Raw genomic sequence first — 19,469 nt, 5'->3', positions numbered from 1 at the left:
ACACAGGATACCCATGTTACACGCAAGGAAAGGGGCCTGGAGGGGACACCCCCGCTCAAAGCCACATGGAGTTATAGGCATGGCTAAGGCTGGGCCTTGGGTCTCTCCCACACTATCCCTATGCCATTTCATGAGAAGAGAGATACCACTGACCTGCCCTGCGAATAATCCACAAACTCCGATTATACACAGGATATTGAACACAGCAGAGCCCACGATGGTCCCAACCCCGACATCTCCGTGGGTGATGAACACGCCTGGGAAGAGAGAGGCGCCAACCTCATGTGCAAGCCCAGGCCTGCCCCTTCCTCAGACCCTGGCTGGTTCCGTGTCCCCTACCCCATGAATGGACAGGACTTGTTCTTACTACCAGGGAACACCTGAGATGCTGGTGAGAACGACAAAACCAGAGGTGGAAGAGTCCTTAGGGACCTGCTATACCAATCCTCCCATTTTTGGGAACAGCTTTATTGATAATTCACATGTTGTAAAATTCACCCATTTAAAATATCACTTTAGCATTTTCTGGTATAGTCAGAATTATACAATCATCACTGCAATCTAATTTTAGAACATTTTTTATCACCTCAAAAAAAACCCCATACCTGTGAGTACCCTATTCCACCCCACACCCCATGGAACCACTAATTCACTTTCTCTCCATGTCTCCCATTTTACAGATGAGAAAGCTGACACTCAGCTGAAAAAACATGCCCACAAGAGTCTGGGCACCCAACCTGGGTTCTTCCTATATCCCGTGTCTCAAGCTGATAGGATTTCTTACCAATGACAGAGGCAAACAGCTCTGGTGTTGAGCTTCCCGCAGCCATGAAGGTGGCTCCAGCCACATCTTCGCTCAGATGGAGTTTCTGAAACAGAAGTGACCGCAGACCCTCAGGCTGTACTGCAGGCGCAGTAAGCACGCCTGCTGGCCACTTATGGAGAACGCAGGGCGTAGCCCCGCAGCCAGAGTCAAGCTTCAGGGCTGGTGGCCTCTCTTCGCTCATCCTGAGCACACGCCCTCCTCCACTCTGCTTGATGCTCACCCCAGAGTCCCCTCTCCCCTTCCCCTACCTGTCAATTTTTGTTCATTGTCTGAACGCTTAAACAGTCTCTCTTCGATAAAGACTTTTTAAAAGGGCCACCATGAGTCAGCCACTCCCCCAGGGAAGAGAAGCTGAAACGTGACTCATGCAGTGGGGATCTGAGGTCCACGTGCGTGCTTCCCCCACCGGGTGACAAGATGGGTCTTTTTCATCTTTGGATGCCTGGAACAGGAGCTGGGGATCATCGGGGAGTCCGCTAGTCAGCGCCTGTCACTTCTGGTGCTCACGCAGACCTTGGGTACCATGCGAACATCCATACATCAGGTTGTGGGATGTGGAAAACGCAGGTGCATAGCCTGGCCCCTGCATCCCAGAAGGCCTTCCCAATGGCAGGCCGGACACCTGGCTGCCCACTGGAATAGACCTCACCTCCTGTCCCCAGAGTTGAGTCGGTCCTGGGTAATATTTTCACTGGGGGAGCATTTTCTCCTGCCAAGCCCTGGCACAGGGCTAGAACTATCTAGGCCCATTCTGCTTGGTGAGACTATGTTCTGGACACAGAGGCCCATCCTCTGATCTGGAATTTGGGGCTGGGGGCTTTGGGTGCTTGGGAAAACCATGGAAACTCTGGGTCCCCTGAATGCCAACTTGAAGGTGCCCAGCTATGGTCCTTAGAAGGCCTCTGGGAAGACTGGCTCAGAGTAGGACTTGGTCTCCTCCAGCCCCCACCTCCCAAAGCATTCCTGGGGAGCCTGGGCTCTGAAGCCACTGAGGAATCCATTCCCTGGGCCAGTACAACCTCCTCAGTAAGCTTGCTACGGGAGTCCTCAGAAGGGTTGGAGCTGTGGGTTTGGTGGAAAATGGGATGAGGGCAAAGCATTGACCCCCACCAGGAAGAAGCCCACCCACCCTAGCCCTGCCAAAGAGGAGGTTTCACAGAGGTTCAGCCATCAAAGCACCTATGACAGCTTTTAGCAGAACCCAAACCATGCTATATCCTGTCCTTTCTCCTTCCTGCCTTTGCCTGGGTCACTCCTTCCCTCTGGAATGACCTCCTTCCACTCAGCTGGTGGAACTTCTCACTTCCAAAGCCTGGACCAAATGCCACCTCCTCCATGAAGCTTTCCTCGGTTTCTCCCCAGAGATGCTCCCTCCCTCCTTTTGAATCCTCAGTATGTTTGATGGGTCTCACTAGGTTTCTTCCATCAGCCTTCCCTGTGAAGCCAGGACCATCACCCTTGCTCACCTCTGTGTTTTTAGGGAGATGGGTAACCTCGTCTAGCATCTCCACTGAATGTGTCCTGTGTCCGTGGGCTTCTGTCACCCCAAAGGGGGCAGGGGACCTAACCTGGTTGCTGTGACCCACAACATATTCCAGGGTGTGTATTCTGGAAAGACCAGTTGACTGTTTCTCCTGAGGGCCTCCTCTGAAGAAGTGATAGCCCACCACCCCAAGGCTGCCTCTAGGTTGAACATTCAACCCTGACATCCCAGCAGCCATTTCCTGATTCTGTTCCTCCTCTGGCTCATTCTCTCACTGACAAGTGTCTTAGAGGAGAGCATATCGTTTGATCTGGGTGGGGTGAGGGGTCAAGCGTGGAGCAAAGGCAAGGCAGGGCCTTTGCACACTTTTCCCAGGTCACTCACCACTTAGTGAACTAGGTCAAAAGCAGCCAGTCCTCCTGGAGCCCAACAGGGGATAAAGTAATGGGGACGTGCCCACCCCTAACAATCCATGTCCAACCGGCAAATGTCCCAACGACAGTATGGCTTCACACAGCTGGGAGACTTCAAGTGGATAAAGTGCAGTGACACCCAGATCAGTCTGCACTTGTGCATGTGTGTTAAGTTTGCTTCAGTCTTGCCCAACTCTGTGCGACCCTATGGACTGCAGCCTGCCAGGTTCCTCTGCCCATGGGATTCTCCAAGCAAGGATACTGGAGCGGGTTGCCATGCCCACTCTCCAGGGGATCTTCCCAGCCCAGGGATTGAACCCACATTTCATAATTATGTCTCCTGCATTGGCAGGCAGGTTCTTTACCACTAGCGCCACCTGGGAAGCCCCCAGTCTGAACACAGCAGATGCTAAAAACAGAGACAGTTTTGCTTCCTTGGCTCGAAGCTGAGGGAGGAGGGGAAAGGACTGGGAAGACTTGACACAAGAATAAAAAGGAGAAAATGTCAGGCTGCAAAGGTTAGGACCAAGGGCATTCCCTGCCATTGCAGCTCAGCATCTTCCCTGGGGACACAGAGCCCCACCTGGTACCTGTCACTTGCAGCTGGTTTTGGCAAATGCTCCCTAACTAACCAGCTTTGGCTTAACTACCAGCATCTGCTATGAAGCCAGAGGTCCTGGGTAGTAATTTCACTGGGGGAGCATTTTCTTCTGCCAAGCTCTGGGGGAGGACACCACCCCCTAATTGTAATCTAGAGCTTCAGAGCGAGGCTTTGCACTAGCAATGCCATGTACTTGGCCTGACAACCTTCATTGCCAGAGTGCTCCCCACTTCTTGGCCTGGTACTGATACGCCAAGTGTCAGTCACCCCCAGCCCCTGACCCGGGCTTTGCCAAAGGTCCTAAGTCCTTGCCACGCACCTCGCAGATCTTCTCTAGAGACGGAACAAAGAAGTCATCACACACTATGGCCAAGGCGTAGAACATGTACAGAGCCTGCAAAGGAAACAGGGAGACAGCCATCAGCCAGGACTCCCGCCACAATGGGCGTGGCCAGGAATCCATCACACCCCAAACCAGCCTGCTTGGGCTAGGAAAATTCCAGCACCACTCGGGTGTGCTTTTCCTCAATCCCCTCACTGGCAGATGGGGCCCAGACAGGAGAAACCACCTGCTGAGCATCAGAGGGGACTAAAAGTCAGTCCACAAGGTCCCGTGTGCCTTCCTCTCTTCTTAAACAAGCAGTCCTCTCTCTCCAACACACAAGGAGGCCCTCGACAGGCAAGATCCAAACCTCAAGGGCCGAGAAGGCAAGCATTTAAAACCATCATCTTAAGAGTTTAAAATAAGCATCATCCTGATTTCCCCTCTTCGAGTGCTAGCAAAGGCATCATTTCCTGTCAACAGCTGCCCACCTCCTGCCAAAACAGACAACTTGAGGCCCAGCATTTCCTGGGATGCTGCTTGATGTTGGTCCAGGTTAAAATACACGAGCCACTGAACATTGGGAGGCTCAGGGAAAGGAATCCAGATTCTAGGGCTGATCCTGGGAATTTTTTGCCGTGTGATTTTGGATAAGTCATGTCTCCAAGTCTCATTTTCTTCTGTTTGATGACAGAGCAAGAACAGATCAGTAGTTTCTAGATGATGTTATCTGCAGAACTCCTCTCTGACCTGTCCACCCAACATGACTTTACTGAGCTCATCTTGTATGCCAGGTACTATTCTAGCCATTAGGGACAAGGTGACAAGGATGCCAGGAAAAGCATCTGCCTCTTTGTGGGGCACAAATAGGCAAATAAAGTATCTATAATGGCTGGGAAACAGCACATGAAAAGGTCCTGAGGCAGGAGTGTGTTTGATGCATTTGAAAAACAGCAAGGACATTGGTGCAGGCAGAACAGATTGAAAGTAAAGTGGAAAATGACTAATGTGAGGTTGGAGGGAGAGGCAAGGACCAGAATCTGTGGAAAGGAGATGGGATTTTATGCTGAACACCAGGAAGCCATTTTTTCCTTCAGAGAAAAAGCGATATGAATGCCCTATTCACAAAAGAAGGAAAGGCTGGGCTGCTTCAGCTAAAATGGTGTGATATTCCAACAACGTTACAATTAATTGCATGCATGCAGGCATGCTCAGTTGGTCAGTTGTGTCTGACTCCAGGCTCCTCTGTCCATGGAATTTTCCAAGCAAGAATACTAGAGTACGTTTCCATTCCCTACTCCAGGGGATCTTCCTGACCCAAGGGTCGAACCCATGTCTCTTGTGCCTCCTGCATTGGCAGGTGAATTCTTTACCAACCCATCTATCAGGAAAGCCCACAAATAAAGTGGAAGATCTATCAACTGTGACCGCAGCATCCAAGGCAAATGTGTTCTGGAGTCCAGCTGTGGCTATCCCTGAATTTGATTCAGTATCTTTTGGGGGGAAACAAAAAGAAACAAATACCAGGGGTGTGGGAAATGTGGAGAGAGAGAGAGAGAGAGAGAGAGAGAGAGAGAGAGAGAGAGAGAGAGAGAGAGAGAGAGAGAGAGGAGACCCTGCTACAAATCTCAGGATCCCAACCTAAATTTATATGCTCAGAAATTCGCCTCTACAGCATTTCCCAGGCAAAGAGCTTCTGGTTCCCCAGACGTCTCAGAAACACTGGAGAGAAAAGGGGGCCAAGATGGCACCACTATTTCCTTCACTTGGGCGGGAAGTTCTGAGAAGCTTCTTAGTGCTACAGACAAAATCTGGCTCCAAAGCTCAAGTTTTTCCTTGCTCTAAAGAAGGGCTCAGCAAAGTTTTTCTCAAAGTGTCTGATGAGTCTTTACAGGCCATACAGCCTGTCCCCACTCTGCTGCTGTAGAAGAAGAGCAGCCAGGGACATGAGGGTGCCGGGGGGCCAGTGTGGAGAATCCTGCCCGTGGCAAAGGTCATGAGGAAAGGGGCCTGACAAACACAAAGGCGGGATCAGGCCTCAGGGGTCCCCCTGGACTTTCTCGAGCATCTACCCCCAAATCCAGAGTCTGCCTGCTTTACTGTGTTATGCTTTCCACCAACTCCTCTGACATTAACAGGGGGCTGTCCCCCCACTACCTTTTTCTGGAAAAAGTTAATTTAGAGCTTTTAGATAATAAGTCTCCTGGGCATAATAAGAGTGTTTCAAACCCAAAACCCCTCTGATGGCTTTCTAGCCTGCCTGACAGGTTTGTCCAGACTCTTCCATGTGCTGTGCATGTGATTATTTACAGCCTCCCAACCGCAAGAGGCACAGGAAGCTTCAAATATCCTAGGAATGTAGGGGCTTCCGAGGAGTCAAAATCATTAGAATAGGACTGATTAAGGGTTTCATTGTTGAGCCAATACTTGCTGCCAAGGTTTCGTGTCTTTTATTTGTTGATATAGTTGGTATGTATAAAAAACAGGTAGTAGCCCTGGCATTAGCAACATTAGATCTTTGAGTCAAGTACTTTCTTTGTTATAACCCACTGCACCTTTGTTCTACAGGAATGTAACTTTATTTAGTACTTTGAGGGTGATGCAGATTAAAGAAAAAACACTTCAAGGGAAAATGAGTTTTCTGGTTGATAGACATTTATCTAGGAAGAGAGCCATAAAAATGTTAACAGGCTCCCTGGCCAGAAGATGATGTAAAACCACCTGAGACCTTTTGTATATGGGAAGGTATGCAAAAAGAAAGTCTGGCCTCAATAAGGGTCAGGACTGCTGCCCCTGCAAAACTCTGCATATTCCATTATTTCTTTATGTACAACGTGGGGCATATAAGCTGCGTTTGAAAATAAAGTTGTGGGTCTTGCACCGATGCTTGGCTCCCCCATGTCGTTCTTTTCTCCCTTTTCAGGCTGAATTCCTGTCTGGAGCACAGAGGCTCTCCGTGTCTACTTATTTGTCCTGGCTTCTAAGACCTGTTCCCAAGGCGGGGCACCCTCCACTATTCAAGCGGGCACCAGTGGCCTACGTAGATGGTGCAAGCCCCTTGTCTCAGAGTTTTATTGGTCTCCTGTGTAAACCAAGGAATACAGCCTCTTTTCTCCTCTATTTTATTTTCTCTCCTCTCTCTCACTACACTATTCTTCCCTAATCTCTCTTTATATCTCTAAATAAATAAATCTCTCCTCACTGACTCCGTCCCCGCTTCGAATTCCCTGGATCCACTGGGGCTGGACCCCGGCATGAGGGTGGTTGCCTACCAATAAAATTTATTTATAAAAACAGGAAGTGGGCTGGATTTTGTTCTCCAGATGTAGTTGGGTAGTGCTTGCTCTGAAAGGGTTCCTGCAAAATTCTCAAGGATCTCTCAAGTTTAGGAAAAAGGGTTTGACAAGACATTGGTGAGGCAGAGGGATAGATTGTGGGACTAACTGATCAATTCCACATCCCCTCAGTGAACAGGGAGGGCAGGGGAAAGCCAGAGAAACTAGAAAGATAATAACTCCATTTGAGAAATAATACACAAGACTGTCACTTGAAATTTGCCTACAATCTTCATTTTCATTAATGGTTTATCCCGTTAATTAAAACTTCACTCACCCCTTATTCTCAGGTGGCTACTATCTATATGAGAACCCCAGCTTTCCCTTGCTTAATTATCTCTTGCAAAGAAGAATACTTGGTTGGGTTTAAATATAGAAGCAGATGGTGCTGAGCAGCCAGGGAACCACATCAGGAGGAACATTTGCTGTGGTTGATCCAAAGCAGAAAATTAAACCCTGAGCGCTTTCATTTCTCTGCAGCAGACAACGAGGCTTGCAAACTTTTTCTATAGAGAGACAGACAGAAAATCTTTTTTGGCTTTGTGGATCCCAGAGTCTTTGTCACAACTACTCAGGTCGGCCAGCGAAGCAGAAAAGCAGCCACAGATGATATACAGATGAATGAGAATGGCTCTGTTCCAATAAAACTTCACTTATAACTATGGGCAATGGCTGTGGGCTGTAGTTCGCATGCAGAGAAGAGCAACTATTACATATCATTTAGGTTTGAGCCCACTATGCCTTTTTGAACTGCTTCTCGAAACTCTGCCGCTGCTCACCAGGCTCATTTAATACCGAGGAAGTTTGAGAAGAAGGGCACCAAAGTCTCAAACCGCAGTTATGTCAGGACGGTAAAACGTGGGGGTGGGGCGGGGTACTGGAGAGCATTATCCCATTCCCTGCTATGTCTGAAGGATGTGACCCATGTTTGCTTGTATTTCCACATCTGGGGAAGAGATGCTGTCACTCCCGTTTTATAAAAAGCAGAAAAGGAAGCACAAGAAGACGTGAACCTTTGTCCTGGCTCTGGGGCCGTTCACTGTGTGACACTGAGCAAGTCACTTCACATCCTTAAGACTTCATTTCTTTGTGGGTAAAACACGTCCAGGACCTGTCCTCAGAGGGCTCTTACAAGAACACGGTGAGATCTCTGACACATTGTGCTCTGCAGACAGGCTTTCCCTGCCGTGAAGTGAGGGATGTCCCACCCCAAGAGGGCCACTTACACCAAGAATATGCAGCAGGACGGCCCCGTGCTGTCGCTCATTGTTGGAGAACAGGTCTGTGGGGAACTCGTGAATTGCTGGAAGACAAGAGAACAGGGTAAGGTGTTAGTTATCAAGGAGTGTCCCTAGGGTTTGGCCATGGAACTGTGGAGGCCCCTGGTGTTGGACCTGGGGAGAGACTGGCTATTTCTCCTGTTTGTGGCAGATCTGAGCTCTTAGGAAAACATTGCTGGATACAGATTATCCAGATATTTTATACCTTAGAGTTGACCATGGCTTGTATATCCCTTGCAATTAAAAAAAGAGAGCATGAAACACATCACAACCACTAGGATGGCTATAAACAAAAAGACAGATAAAAACAAGTGTTGGCAAGGAGGCTGGAACCCTCATACATCACTAGCAGGAACGCAGAACAGTGCAGTCACTTTGGAAACCAGTCTATCAGTTCCTCAAAATATTAAACAGAGAGTTTGACCCAGAAATTTTACTCCCAAGTATCTTCCCAGGAGAAATGGAAAACATACATTCACACAAAACCTGTACATGAATGTTCACAGTGGTATTATTCATAATAACCAAAATGCAGAAACAACCCAAACATCTACCAACTGATGAGAGGATAAAGCATGATACATCCATACAAATGGAATATTATTTGGTGATAAAAAGAAGTATGATACATGTTACAACACGGAGGATGCTTGAAAACATTTTGCTAAGTGAAAGAATTGTAAGCAGTCAGTCACAAGACTACTTATTGTATGATTCCATTAACATGAAATGTCCAGAAGAGGCCAGTCCATAAAGATGGAAATAGATTAATGGTTGCCCAAGGCTGGAAGGTATGGTGTTTGGGGGATGACAGCTAAGAGGTACTGCATTTCTTTCTAGGGTGATGTTTGCAGTGATGCTCACACAGTTCTAAATATGAAAAGCCACTGAATTCTGTGTTTTAAACAGATGACTTCTATAGTATGTGAATTATATCTCAATAAAGTTGTGACCCCAGGTGGCATTAGTGGTAAAGAACCCACCTGCCAATTTAGGAGACAGAAAGAAACTCGGGTTCAATCCCTGGGTCTGGAAGATTCCCTGGAGGAAATGGCAACCTATTTCAATATTCTCGCCTGGAGAATCCCACAGATGGAAGAGCCTGGCAGGTTACAGTCCATGGGATTGGAAAGAGTTGGACACAACTGAAGAGACCTGGCACAAAGTTGTTCTCAAAAAAGCATAAAAAAATTGAAAGATGCCAAAGAGGAAAATCAGAGGATGGTTCCTCATTCTGTCAAAGGATTCTGATCGCGTTCCTAGCAGAGAGCTTTCCAACTGGCTTCAGCGCACACTCAGATCTGTTACAAACACAATCCCCACCAACAGTCTTGCTGAGGCTGGAGACCGTTGTCTTGCTCTGAGCAGGCTCTGAGTTCACATGGCCGAGTTCAGTTCTTAGCTCTAATATTTACAGGCTGGGTCAACAGGGACACGTCCCTTAACTTCCTCGTGCCTCAGTTTCTTCACTGGTAAAATGGTGAGATTAACTTTAATAACGTGCCTTAAAAAGTGTTTCAAGCTCATGGTGAGCTTCAAACCAGCACCCTCACCCCAGGATTCTGGAATCCTCTTCCCTCACCACTGTCAAGTCAGAGCTGAGAAGCAGCTCCATGAAGAGAAGAGGCCGGAGTCACTTCAGAGCTCAGGGACAGGTGGCCTCTTTGCAAAGACCTTCCAGTCTGGAGCCATCAGCCCCTTCTCCCACCTTCTCCTCCCACCCACAACGCATCTGTCACTCCAGGTGGGGAAGTGGAGATCCCAGAGAGGTCAAGTGACATTGTCAGGGATGGGGATGGCACTGTGGGCACCAAGAAAATCTGTCCCCTGCTGAGCACGCATTCAGCAGAACCACACAGAGCAGGAAAAATGGTCCATGGGAGGCAAGGCTCCAGGTAAGCCCTGGAAGGGGAGCTGAAGCCAAGCTGGAACAAGGAGGGGGCGGGGCTAGGAGCACCCTTGTCTCCTGACCTCTCAGCACCCCGATGCCAGGTATGCTTCCACCAGTATAGGCAGCATCTCAGGTCACTGAGCACCATGTCATACACCTTTCTTTGGCCCCAAGGATGCCCCTGTGGGGTGGGTACCACCATATCCTCTGGGCTCACCATATCCTCTGGGCTCACGCATTCTGGACTGTGGGGGGAGCCCCATGAGGCAGAGAGCCCTCTGCTTTGGGAATCAAACACTCAGGATGCAGGTTCCGTTCCTGACAGGCCCAAGTAGCCTGAACAACTCATCTGCTTCTTGGCCTCAAAATGTTCACCTGTAATGGAGAAATAACTGTTTCTCATCATCCAGTCAATCCTAAAGGAAATCAACCCTGAATATTCATTGGAAGGACTGATCCTGAAGCTAAAGTTCCAATACATTGGACACCTGATGCAAAGAGTTGAATCGTTGGAAAAGATCCTGATGCTGGGAAAGATTGAAGGCAGGAGGAGAAGGGGGCGGCAGAGAATGAGATAGTTAGATGGCATCACCGACTCAATGGACATGAGTTTGAGCAAACTCTGGGAGATAGTGAAGGACAGGGAAGCCTGGCATGCTTCAGTCTGTTTGATCACAAAAAGCTGGACGTGACTTAGTGACTGAAAAACAACCGCCCCCAGTGGGTGACCAACAGGTAAGTATCCTATCAATGTCATTTCTGCAGGTTCTCCATCAGACACTGCCACATCCCCGTATCCTCATCACCGGTCCTCATCGATTTAGCTGTACTGGAAGCTTCTGGAAGGCATTGATCCACACTGTCCTGGCACACAGTAGGTTAATAGACCTTAGCAGGCAATTGAAAAAGCAATGCTAAAACATTTGGTTGGCCAAAAAGTTCATTCAGGTGTTTCCATACCATGTTTCTGGTATGTTTGAATTTCTGGAAAAACCCAAATGAACTTTTTGGCCAGCCCTATATTAACAAAAAGGGCTTCCCTCAAAGCTCAGTTGGTAAAGAATTCACCTGTAATGCAGGAGACCCCGGCTCAATTCCTGGGTTGGGAAGATCCGCTGGAGAAGGGATAGGCTACCCATCCCAGTATTCTGGCCTGGAGAACTCCATGGACTGTGTGTCGCAAAGAGTCAGACACAACCGAGTGACTTTCACATATTAACAAAAATGACAATGTACCTCATCTCATCCTGTTAGAACGCTTTCATTACTCTTGCAAAACTCTTAAATACCTAGAATGAAACCTCTTCAGGTTCAGAGTGGACACTCAATAAATGCTTCTAAGTGCATGCTCAGTTGCTCAGTCATGTCCAACTCTGTGCGACCCCATGTACTGCAGCCCACCAGGTTCCTCTGTCCATGGGATTCTCCAGGCAAGAATACTAGAGTGGGTTGCCATTTCCTTCTCCAGGGGACCTTCCCAACCCAGGGATCGAACCCGTGTCTCCTGCATTGCAGGCGGATTCTTTACCCACTGAGCCACCTAGGAAGCCCCAAATGCTTATTATAAACTTCCAGGATAAAAGTCCCTCCTCTGTGAATATAATTTGGCTCTAAAAGTGATGGGTTTTCCTTTAAAACAGAAAAAAAATTCTGCTTTTTAAGATAAGTCTCCCAATAAAACCTAGAAAACATTATTAGCTCCCCCAGATATTCAGAAAATGTTCCCACTTTAAAACAAGCAGCATTTAATGAAATATAGATTCTTTCACTTTTTTCCCCTGTAATCAAACTTCTTTAATAGAATTGCTGCTGTCAGTTCAAGGGCAGGAGTCTGCTTCAAGGCTCGGCTCAGAGATGGAGAATTATAGAGGGAATAACTTGGCATTCTCGCGCCCAGGATCTTGTTTCCAGGAGAAATGGAACTGTCTGGGATATAAGGGCAGATCAAACAGACATTTCTGCTGTGAAAATTTGAGTCAGTTTTTGATTCTCCAAACCAATGATTTGTGAGCTGGTGATTTATCCAATCCTGGGCACTCTTTGAGAATTAGAAACAAATAAGGCTATAAGGACATATCGTCTGGGCTCCAGTGGGGAGGGGGATGTGGGCTATAAATGACTTTGTCCTTGGTGAGAAATGGCTTCTACTAGTTCAGCCGTGGCACCTTGCTCTGTGACCGCGTGCATATGCTGGAGGGCTGTGGAGGGGAGCGAATGCCATCATGGCCTGAGTTCTGCCAGCAGAGACAGAGTAACCGGCAGAGCCACCAGCTGCTCATGACCCATCGCCCTCTGTACCTACCCAAGTCTTTTGGACACACCCCGAGCCCACGAGGCAGGCGCCACAGCCACAAATGTCCCTGTTTCCAAATAAGACTCAGCAGGGAAATGATCTGTTCAGGGACCACATAAACCAGGACTTAGCATGGAGACCCTCTAACACGGATGGAAATCACGCAGTACCAGGACATGGAGACTTCACTTGGGTCCTGATTCAACTACCCATCAGCTTGTGGAAACCTGGGCAAGTCATTTAACCTCTCTGTCCTTTCCGTTTCTTCTGTGGCAATCTGCTACCACACGAGGGGGTGAAACAGTCATTGTTACTGTGTGCGGCATGCCCTGGCATGGATATCAAAGGCTACAAGCAGGGAAATGGTCGCCCTACCCTCCCCAGTTGGCAGCTGGTAACGGGGACCCGTCCACTCCCCAATTCAAGAATCAAATCCTCTAGAAACTGGCATATGGGGGAGGGGGGACGTGTAGCGGCCACAGAGCCAATGTGTTAATAACAGGAACTCCATCCCTCCCACCTTTGTCATCAACAGCAACAATTTTCAACTGCAGGCCAGCTATACAGCTGCTCAGGGCTTTGTCTCCAGAAGCAGATAACTTGCAGGTTTTGGGGAGTGCCTCTGTCCTTCGTTACCTGTATGACCTTGGGGAGTTGTTGAACACCTCCTCACTGTGACCTCATCTCTAAGTGGGATGCTACAGACCCTGCGTGCCAGGCTGCAGTAAAGATTAAGTGATACAGATAATGTATGCACGGCACTTAGCCCAGCTAGGCTGCCATCACTCTGAGGATCACTGATGGACAGAATCCTCCCTCCACACCAGGTCGGTCCCCGCTGATCCAGAGGACGAGCCTCAGCTTGTGAAAATCAAAGAGAAGACAAAGCCAGCTTAGTGGGGCAAAGGGTGAGCATGATTAGACTGGCCACATTAGGATCTGAATGCAGGTGCAGTTTAATCCCAGCTTCCTGAGAAAACCTTCTTCTCCTCTCTCGGGCTTGCTGGGATCACGAGCCCCCAGCCACGTTCAAGGGCAGGACGCCTGCATGTCTGAGAGGGGGCTGCGCCTGCCCTACCTGATCAAATCCCCACCAGGGAGAAGGGAGGAATCAACAGGGCGCACACAAGCAGCTTTTGAGGTCATGCCTAAGCCTTTAAGCTGCAGAAATCTGGGGGTGGTGGGTGTGGGGAGGGGGAAGAGATGTGTCTGCAGGTGGAGCGGAGCTCAGAACACCAAAGATGATTCCAGCACCGTCCACACTGCAGGGTGGGGGTGGAGGAGCTGCCAGCGACCCAGCAGCCACTCCCGACTCCTCTCAGAATTCTTTCCTGTGGACCTCAGTGCCCATAATTGGTTTCTCCGTCACTCTTGGTTTTGGACACCCCCTCCACTGTGTGCAGGGGTGAGGGGGACTAGGGCAAGAGGTCTTTCCTGTCAGTTGCCTTCCTAAACACTAGAGCTTTACCCAGGCTTCCCAGGTGGCACTAGTGGTAAAGAACCTGCCTGCCAATGCAGGAGACATAGGAGACTCGGGTTCAATCCCTGGGTCAGGAAGATCCCCTGGAGAAGGGCATGGCAACCCACGCCAGTATTCTTGTCTGGAGAATCCCATGGATAGAGGAGCCTGGCGGGCTACTGTTCACAGGGTCACAAAGAATTGGACATGACTGAAGCAACTTAGCATGCCTGCAAACTTTGGAGGGAAAACCATAAGGCCCCAGGGGACATCTGCCAGCCCCTCCCCAACAAAAGCTACCAAGTTCTCGAACATAAATCAGACCCCTAGGGCACAGCTGACCTTTTTTGTTGACACACACAGTTAGATGGGTGATGCCATTATATTTCAGAAACCCTGAATTCATGTTGCCCTTTCAAAGCTCTATACTTTGGCTGACATTGCTGCTAGCTGCAAAATGTATGAATTTGTTTAACAAGTATTTACTGAGCCCCCACGTGGCAGGTATTGGACTCTCTGGGAGCAGGCGGATGAGGTCCTAATGCGTCTACGAGCATCCTCAGGCCTGGCAGCTCCTCTTCTTGGAGGGCGATGGGACTTCTGGAGAAAGCCAAAGCTACTCAGAAAGTGACTGATTAGCAGGATGGCAAACACCCTGATCCTGAACGAGTACAAGTCAATACATGCTTCTTGAAGTTGACTACATGTCAGGCACCAAGCTAAGTGCTGAGCCTTGAGGATGGGCTCTTAAGGGGCTGGTGGGAATTGGACAAGTGAACACACGATTGAGAGACAGTAAAGCTTGCTGTGATAGTGAGGAAGCCAGGGGTTACCGACCTGGGGGAGGTGGGAAGGGCAGCAAGCCTGTGGAGAGAGTGATGCCCATGTCAAGTTTCTCTTTTTTTGACCAGAGAATAATTGCTTTAGAATGTTGTGTTAGTTTCTGCTGTGCAATGTAGTGAATAAGCTATTGCTAAGTTGTTTCAGTCATGTCCGACTTTGCTCGACCCCATAGACGGCAGCTCACCAGGCTCTGCTGTCCCTGGGATTCTCCAGGCAAGAACACTGGAGTGGGTTGCCATTTCCTTCTCCAATGCATGAAAATGAAAAGTGAAAGTGAAGTCGCTCAGTGGTTTCCGACTCTTAGCGACCCCATGGTCTGCAGCCTATCAGGCTCCTCCGTCCATGGGATTTTCCAGGCAAAAGTACTGGAGTGGGGTGCCATTGCCTTCTCCGATATATATACCGATATCCCTTCTCTCCTGAGCCTTCCCCCATCCCCTCCCCATCCCATCCCTCTAGGGCATCACAGAGCACCGAGCTGAGCTCCCTGCGCTTCCCACTAGCGATCTATTTCACACATGGTAATGCATATGACAACGCCACCCTCTCAGTTCACCCCACCCTCTCCTTCCCCCACTGTGTCCACAAGTCTGTTTTTTACATCTGCATCTTTATTCCTGCCCTGCAAATAGGTTCATCAGTACCATTTTCCTAGATTCCATATATATGCATTAATATACGATATTTGTTTTCTGACTTACTTCACTCTATGAAAGATTCTAGATTCATCCACATCACTACAGCTGACTCAGTTTCCTTCCTTTTTATGCCTGAGATAGCATATTGAAAAGCAAAGACATTACTTTGCCAACAAAGGTCCGTCTAGTCAAGGCTATGGTTTTTCCAGTGGTCATGTATGGATGTGAGAGTTGGACTGTGAAGAAAGCTGAGTGCCGAAGAATTGATGCTTTGGAACTGTGGTGTTGGAGAAGACTCTTGAGAGTCGCTTGGACTGCAAGGAGATCCAACCAGTCCATTCTGAAGGAGATCAGCCCTGGGATTTCTTTGGAGGGAATGATGCTAAAGCTGAAACTCCAGTACTTTGGCCACCTCATGCGAAGAGTTGACTCATTGGAAAAGACTCTGATGCTGGGAGGGATTGGGGGCAGGAGGAGAAGGGGATGACAGAGGATGAGATGGCTGGATGGCATCACTGACTCGATGGATGCGAGTCTGAGTGAACTCCAGGAGTTGATGATAGACAAGGAGGCCTGGCGTGCTGCAATTCATGAGGTCGCAAAGAGTCGGACATGACTGAGCGACTGAACTGAACAGAACGGAATATTCCATCGTATATATGTACCACAATTTCTTTATCCATTCATCTGTCGATGGACATTTAGGTTATTTCCATGTCCTGGCTACTGTAAAAAGTGCTGCAATGAGCACTGGGTACATGTGACTTTTTGAATTATGATTTTCTCCAGAGTCAAATTTTGAAGGCTGTGTTACTGACCTCCAAAGTTCTTTAATCTGCCATGTCGAGTCCTGAGAAGATTATTATTTCTATTTTGTTGATGAGGAAATTGAGGCTCTGAGAAGCTATAAGAGTCACCTGCAGTTGTAAAACCACTGTTTGACACAGGAGAGAGAAAAACCCAGGCTGGGAACCCAACCAATACCAGGTTATTTTCACCTAAACATTTTACCCACATCTCAGAACTGAAGTCTCCTTTAACCAAGGAGCAGACTCCATACTTCTGGAAGCTCCGTAGGCCATGGGAAGTAGTCGTGCTCTCAGGGAACTCTGTTCAGGGTTAGGACAGCCTGAACGGGAGGGGAGTATGAGGGAGAAGGGATACGTGCATATGTATGGTTGAGTCCCTTTGCTGTGAACCCGAAACTATCACATTGTTAATTGACTACACTCCAATATAAAATAAAAAGTTAAAAAAAAAGAAGTCATGCTCTTGAAACGAGAAATGCATATTGCCCGTCTTAGGTCAATTCCACTTAGAGCCCAGGGCCTACCCATCCCAAGGTCTAGCCCATTAGTCCATGGATCCAGGGGAAACCCATCACTCATCTTCCTTGACTTCCTTGAAACATTTAGTAAAACTGACCACTTCCTATATGTGTGAATGAACACATATATGAAAGTATGAATGAATATATGTGTTATCTATCTACCCATCCACCCATCTTACATCCAGTAAAATTCATTCATTGGGATGTGCGTTTCTGTGCATCCTCAGGTCTCTGAGACAGAAGAGTCCCATCACCCTCAAATTCCCTTGTATGGCATTTTTATAGTCAAGCCCTCTCCAAGCCCCAGCTTCCAATGTGTTGCCTTTTCTAAAATGTCATATCAATGGAATCACGGAATATAGTCTTTTGGGTCTGGCTTCTTTCATTTAACAAAATGCGCTCAGAGTCACCCACACAGTTGTATGACTCCGCCTTTCTGCAACATTCTCGCTTAGTTTCTTTGACCCCACACTCTCTTCACGTGCACACAATCCTTTAGAGGGTCCCTTCCTCTGTGGGACCCCAAATGCTGGGGTTCTAGGGGCTCTGTCCTGAGCCGTCTTCTCACCAGGTGACCTGGCTTTGACTTTCGGATCTCTGCAGACTTCTTCCAGATCTCAGTCTTTCCTGAGCTTAAGACCTAACATACCCAGCTGGCAACTGCACATCCCTCCCTGGTCACCTTATAAATACATTAAACCTGTCTGCAGTGAATGGCCCACCCTTCACACTGGTCTGGTGCCATCTTTGATGACCTGCTCCTCCCTCATGCCCTGTGATGGGTGGATAGGCCAGTTGGCACTCAGCATGCGTTTTGACTTCCTTCCATGAGCCTTCCCATCCAGGGCACTAAGTATGGGGGTGCAAGCCACGTGCTGCATAGTTACACATACTAGTCCTACTTCCTATTCTGAGGAGCCTGGCCAGCCTTGCAGCTAGGGTTCTGATTAAGAAGTATGTTCTGCCAATCTGGCAGATTCAGAGGACAGAAAAGAAGCAGAGAGACTTCCTCTGGTAACCAAAGGTTTGGAGACCCAAGTGTTGAATGGCTCTCCTGACAATAATACCTATACTTCCCTATTTGAACATACGATGTTTGTGAATTTGAATATTCCATTTCCGATTCCTGTTTCTTTGGCCCTTCCTGCAATTTTGTAAGAACCTAATTCCCTGAATTAAATTCCTTTCTGTTGAAAATGTTGAGAATGGTTTCTATTTCCTGCCCTAAAAGCTAATTTTGCCTTCTTTGGGCCAATTCTCCACAATCATACTTCCAAAACAGCTCTTGAGTTCATCAGCTTCCTCATCTCCAACATCTGCATCCTCTCTGGCTGGAGCACCGAGCCCGCCTCCTGCCTGACCTCCTCACATCCACTCTCAGTGTGCTCCTTTAGGTTTCCTACACAGCAGTCAGATAAGCCTTTTCACGTGCATCTATGGCTTAGAACTCCTCAGTGGTTTTCAACTCCTCTGCGGATGAATGCCCAGGACCCTCTCAAGGTCTTCAAGGCCCTGTGTGGTATAGCCCTGACAGTTTCATCAGTCTGCTCCATTCTGGCTGCACTGGGCGCATCTGTGAACCGCCACATCCTGGCACAAGGTATGTGTGTGTGCATGTGTGCAAAGTCGCTTCAGTCACGTCCAACTTTTTGTGACCCCATGGAAACCACAGCCCACCAGGCTCCTCTGTCCATGGGATTCTCCAGGCGAGAAGACTGGAGTGCGTTGCCACGCACAGGGTAGGTACTCAGGAAACGCCTGCTGAGTCACGAGTATTTGGCCATCCACTCTCTTCTGACATGAACCCAGGAGCTGCTAGGATGGGCTTTGCCTGGAGGGATGACCAGGAGATGGTGTGGCTAGCTGGTCTCCTTTCCCAGTTCCTGGCTTTCCAAACTGCTGCCTGGATGCTGAGCCATGATCCTTCCCTGATGGAGCGTGTTGGACAAAGATGTGTTTCCATTAGATGTTGATCTTTCTTAAACCTCCTAATTAGTGTATTCCCTTTTGGGAATAGAAACTGTGAATTGAATTTTTCAAAAGGAAAGAAAATTGCCTCAAAACATGCCATTCTCTCTTCACTTTCTATCCTGGTTAAAAATAACTCCATATTCTAAGCCCTGACGTTAATTCTGAAACTATGAAAGCTAGACGGGCAGTCTGGGGAGTAACTGAAAGAGCTTCAAATTTCTATCATTCCAACTTCTGTGTTTTAGATATCACCCATGTGCCAGAAACCAAAAGCAAAAAAAAATAAAAAAATAAAAAAATAAGAAAAGTCGTGATTCCCTCCAATTCTATGGTTTAAAATAATGTTGCAAAGAGTTGCATATTTTTCAAGGACAGCAGTTGAAATGTATAGGTTTTATAGCATCACTCCCATGTCCCAAACAGGAGTAAAAATAATTAGATTAAATCATTGGCTTAACCAGCATGAAAATGAGTCTAAAATCCACTCTCTCATTTCAGTACATTCCGAAAGAGATTAAGCACCATGAAAAATAAAAATATGATTGGAAGGTCCAGTGGAAGTATTGTTCTCTCCAGGAGAAACCACTGTGGAATTTTATGGTTGGAAGAAGTTCCAGATGCCACATGACCCAGCTGTTCTCCACTCAGGAGGGGACCTGGCTTATTAAAATCCCCTGAGAAACATTTTTGAAGCCATTCTTGCCATCTCCACCTCTCTCCCTGCCCTGATGCTGAGCATCCTTGTCCTGCCCACTGACAATGGCATAACCTCCCATTTTCAAGG

The 19,469-nt window shown here is 48.0% G+C and overlaps 1 protein-coding gene across 2 annotated transcripts in view; it reads right to left on the bottom strand.

The window, feature by feature from the left end:
* The window catches only part of SLC24A4 (solute carrier family 24 member 4), a 180,250-nt gene that overhangs the window by 49,803 nt on the left and 110,978 nt on the right, over positions 1-19,469 (bottom strand). For both annotated transcript variants that reach the window (XM_068991293.1, XM_068991294.1), the window contains exons 3-6: positions 8,207-8,283; positions 3,643-3,717; positions 785-869; positions 154-257 (exon numbers count right to left, since the gene is read on the bottom strand). In XM_068991293.1, coding sequence (XP_068847394.1) covers positions 154-257; positions 785-869; positions 3,643-3,717; positions 8,207-8,283 — 341 coding nt within the window. The remainder of the gene's footprint in view (positions 1-153; positions 258-784; positions 870-3,642; positions 3,718-8,206; positions 8,284-19,469) is intronic.

The sequence above is a fragment of the Capricornis sumatraensis genome, chromosome 19 (assembly GCF_032405125.1).
Source record: "Capricornis sumatraensis isolate serow.1 chromosome 19, serow.2, whole genome shotgun sequence".
In the NCBI taxonomy this organism is placed as follows: domain Eukaryota; kingdom Metazoa; phylum Chordata; class Mammalia; order Artiodactyla; family Bovidae; genus Capricornis; species Capricornis sumatraensis.
This window is presented reverse-complemented; position numbering and strand designations above follow the sequence as displayed.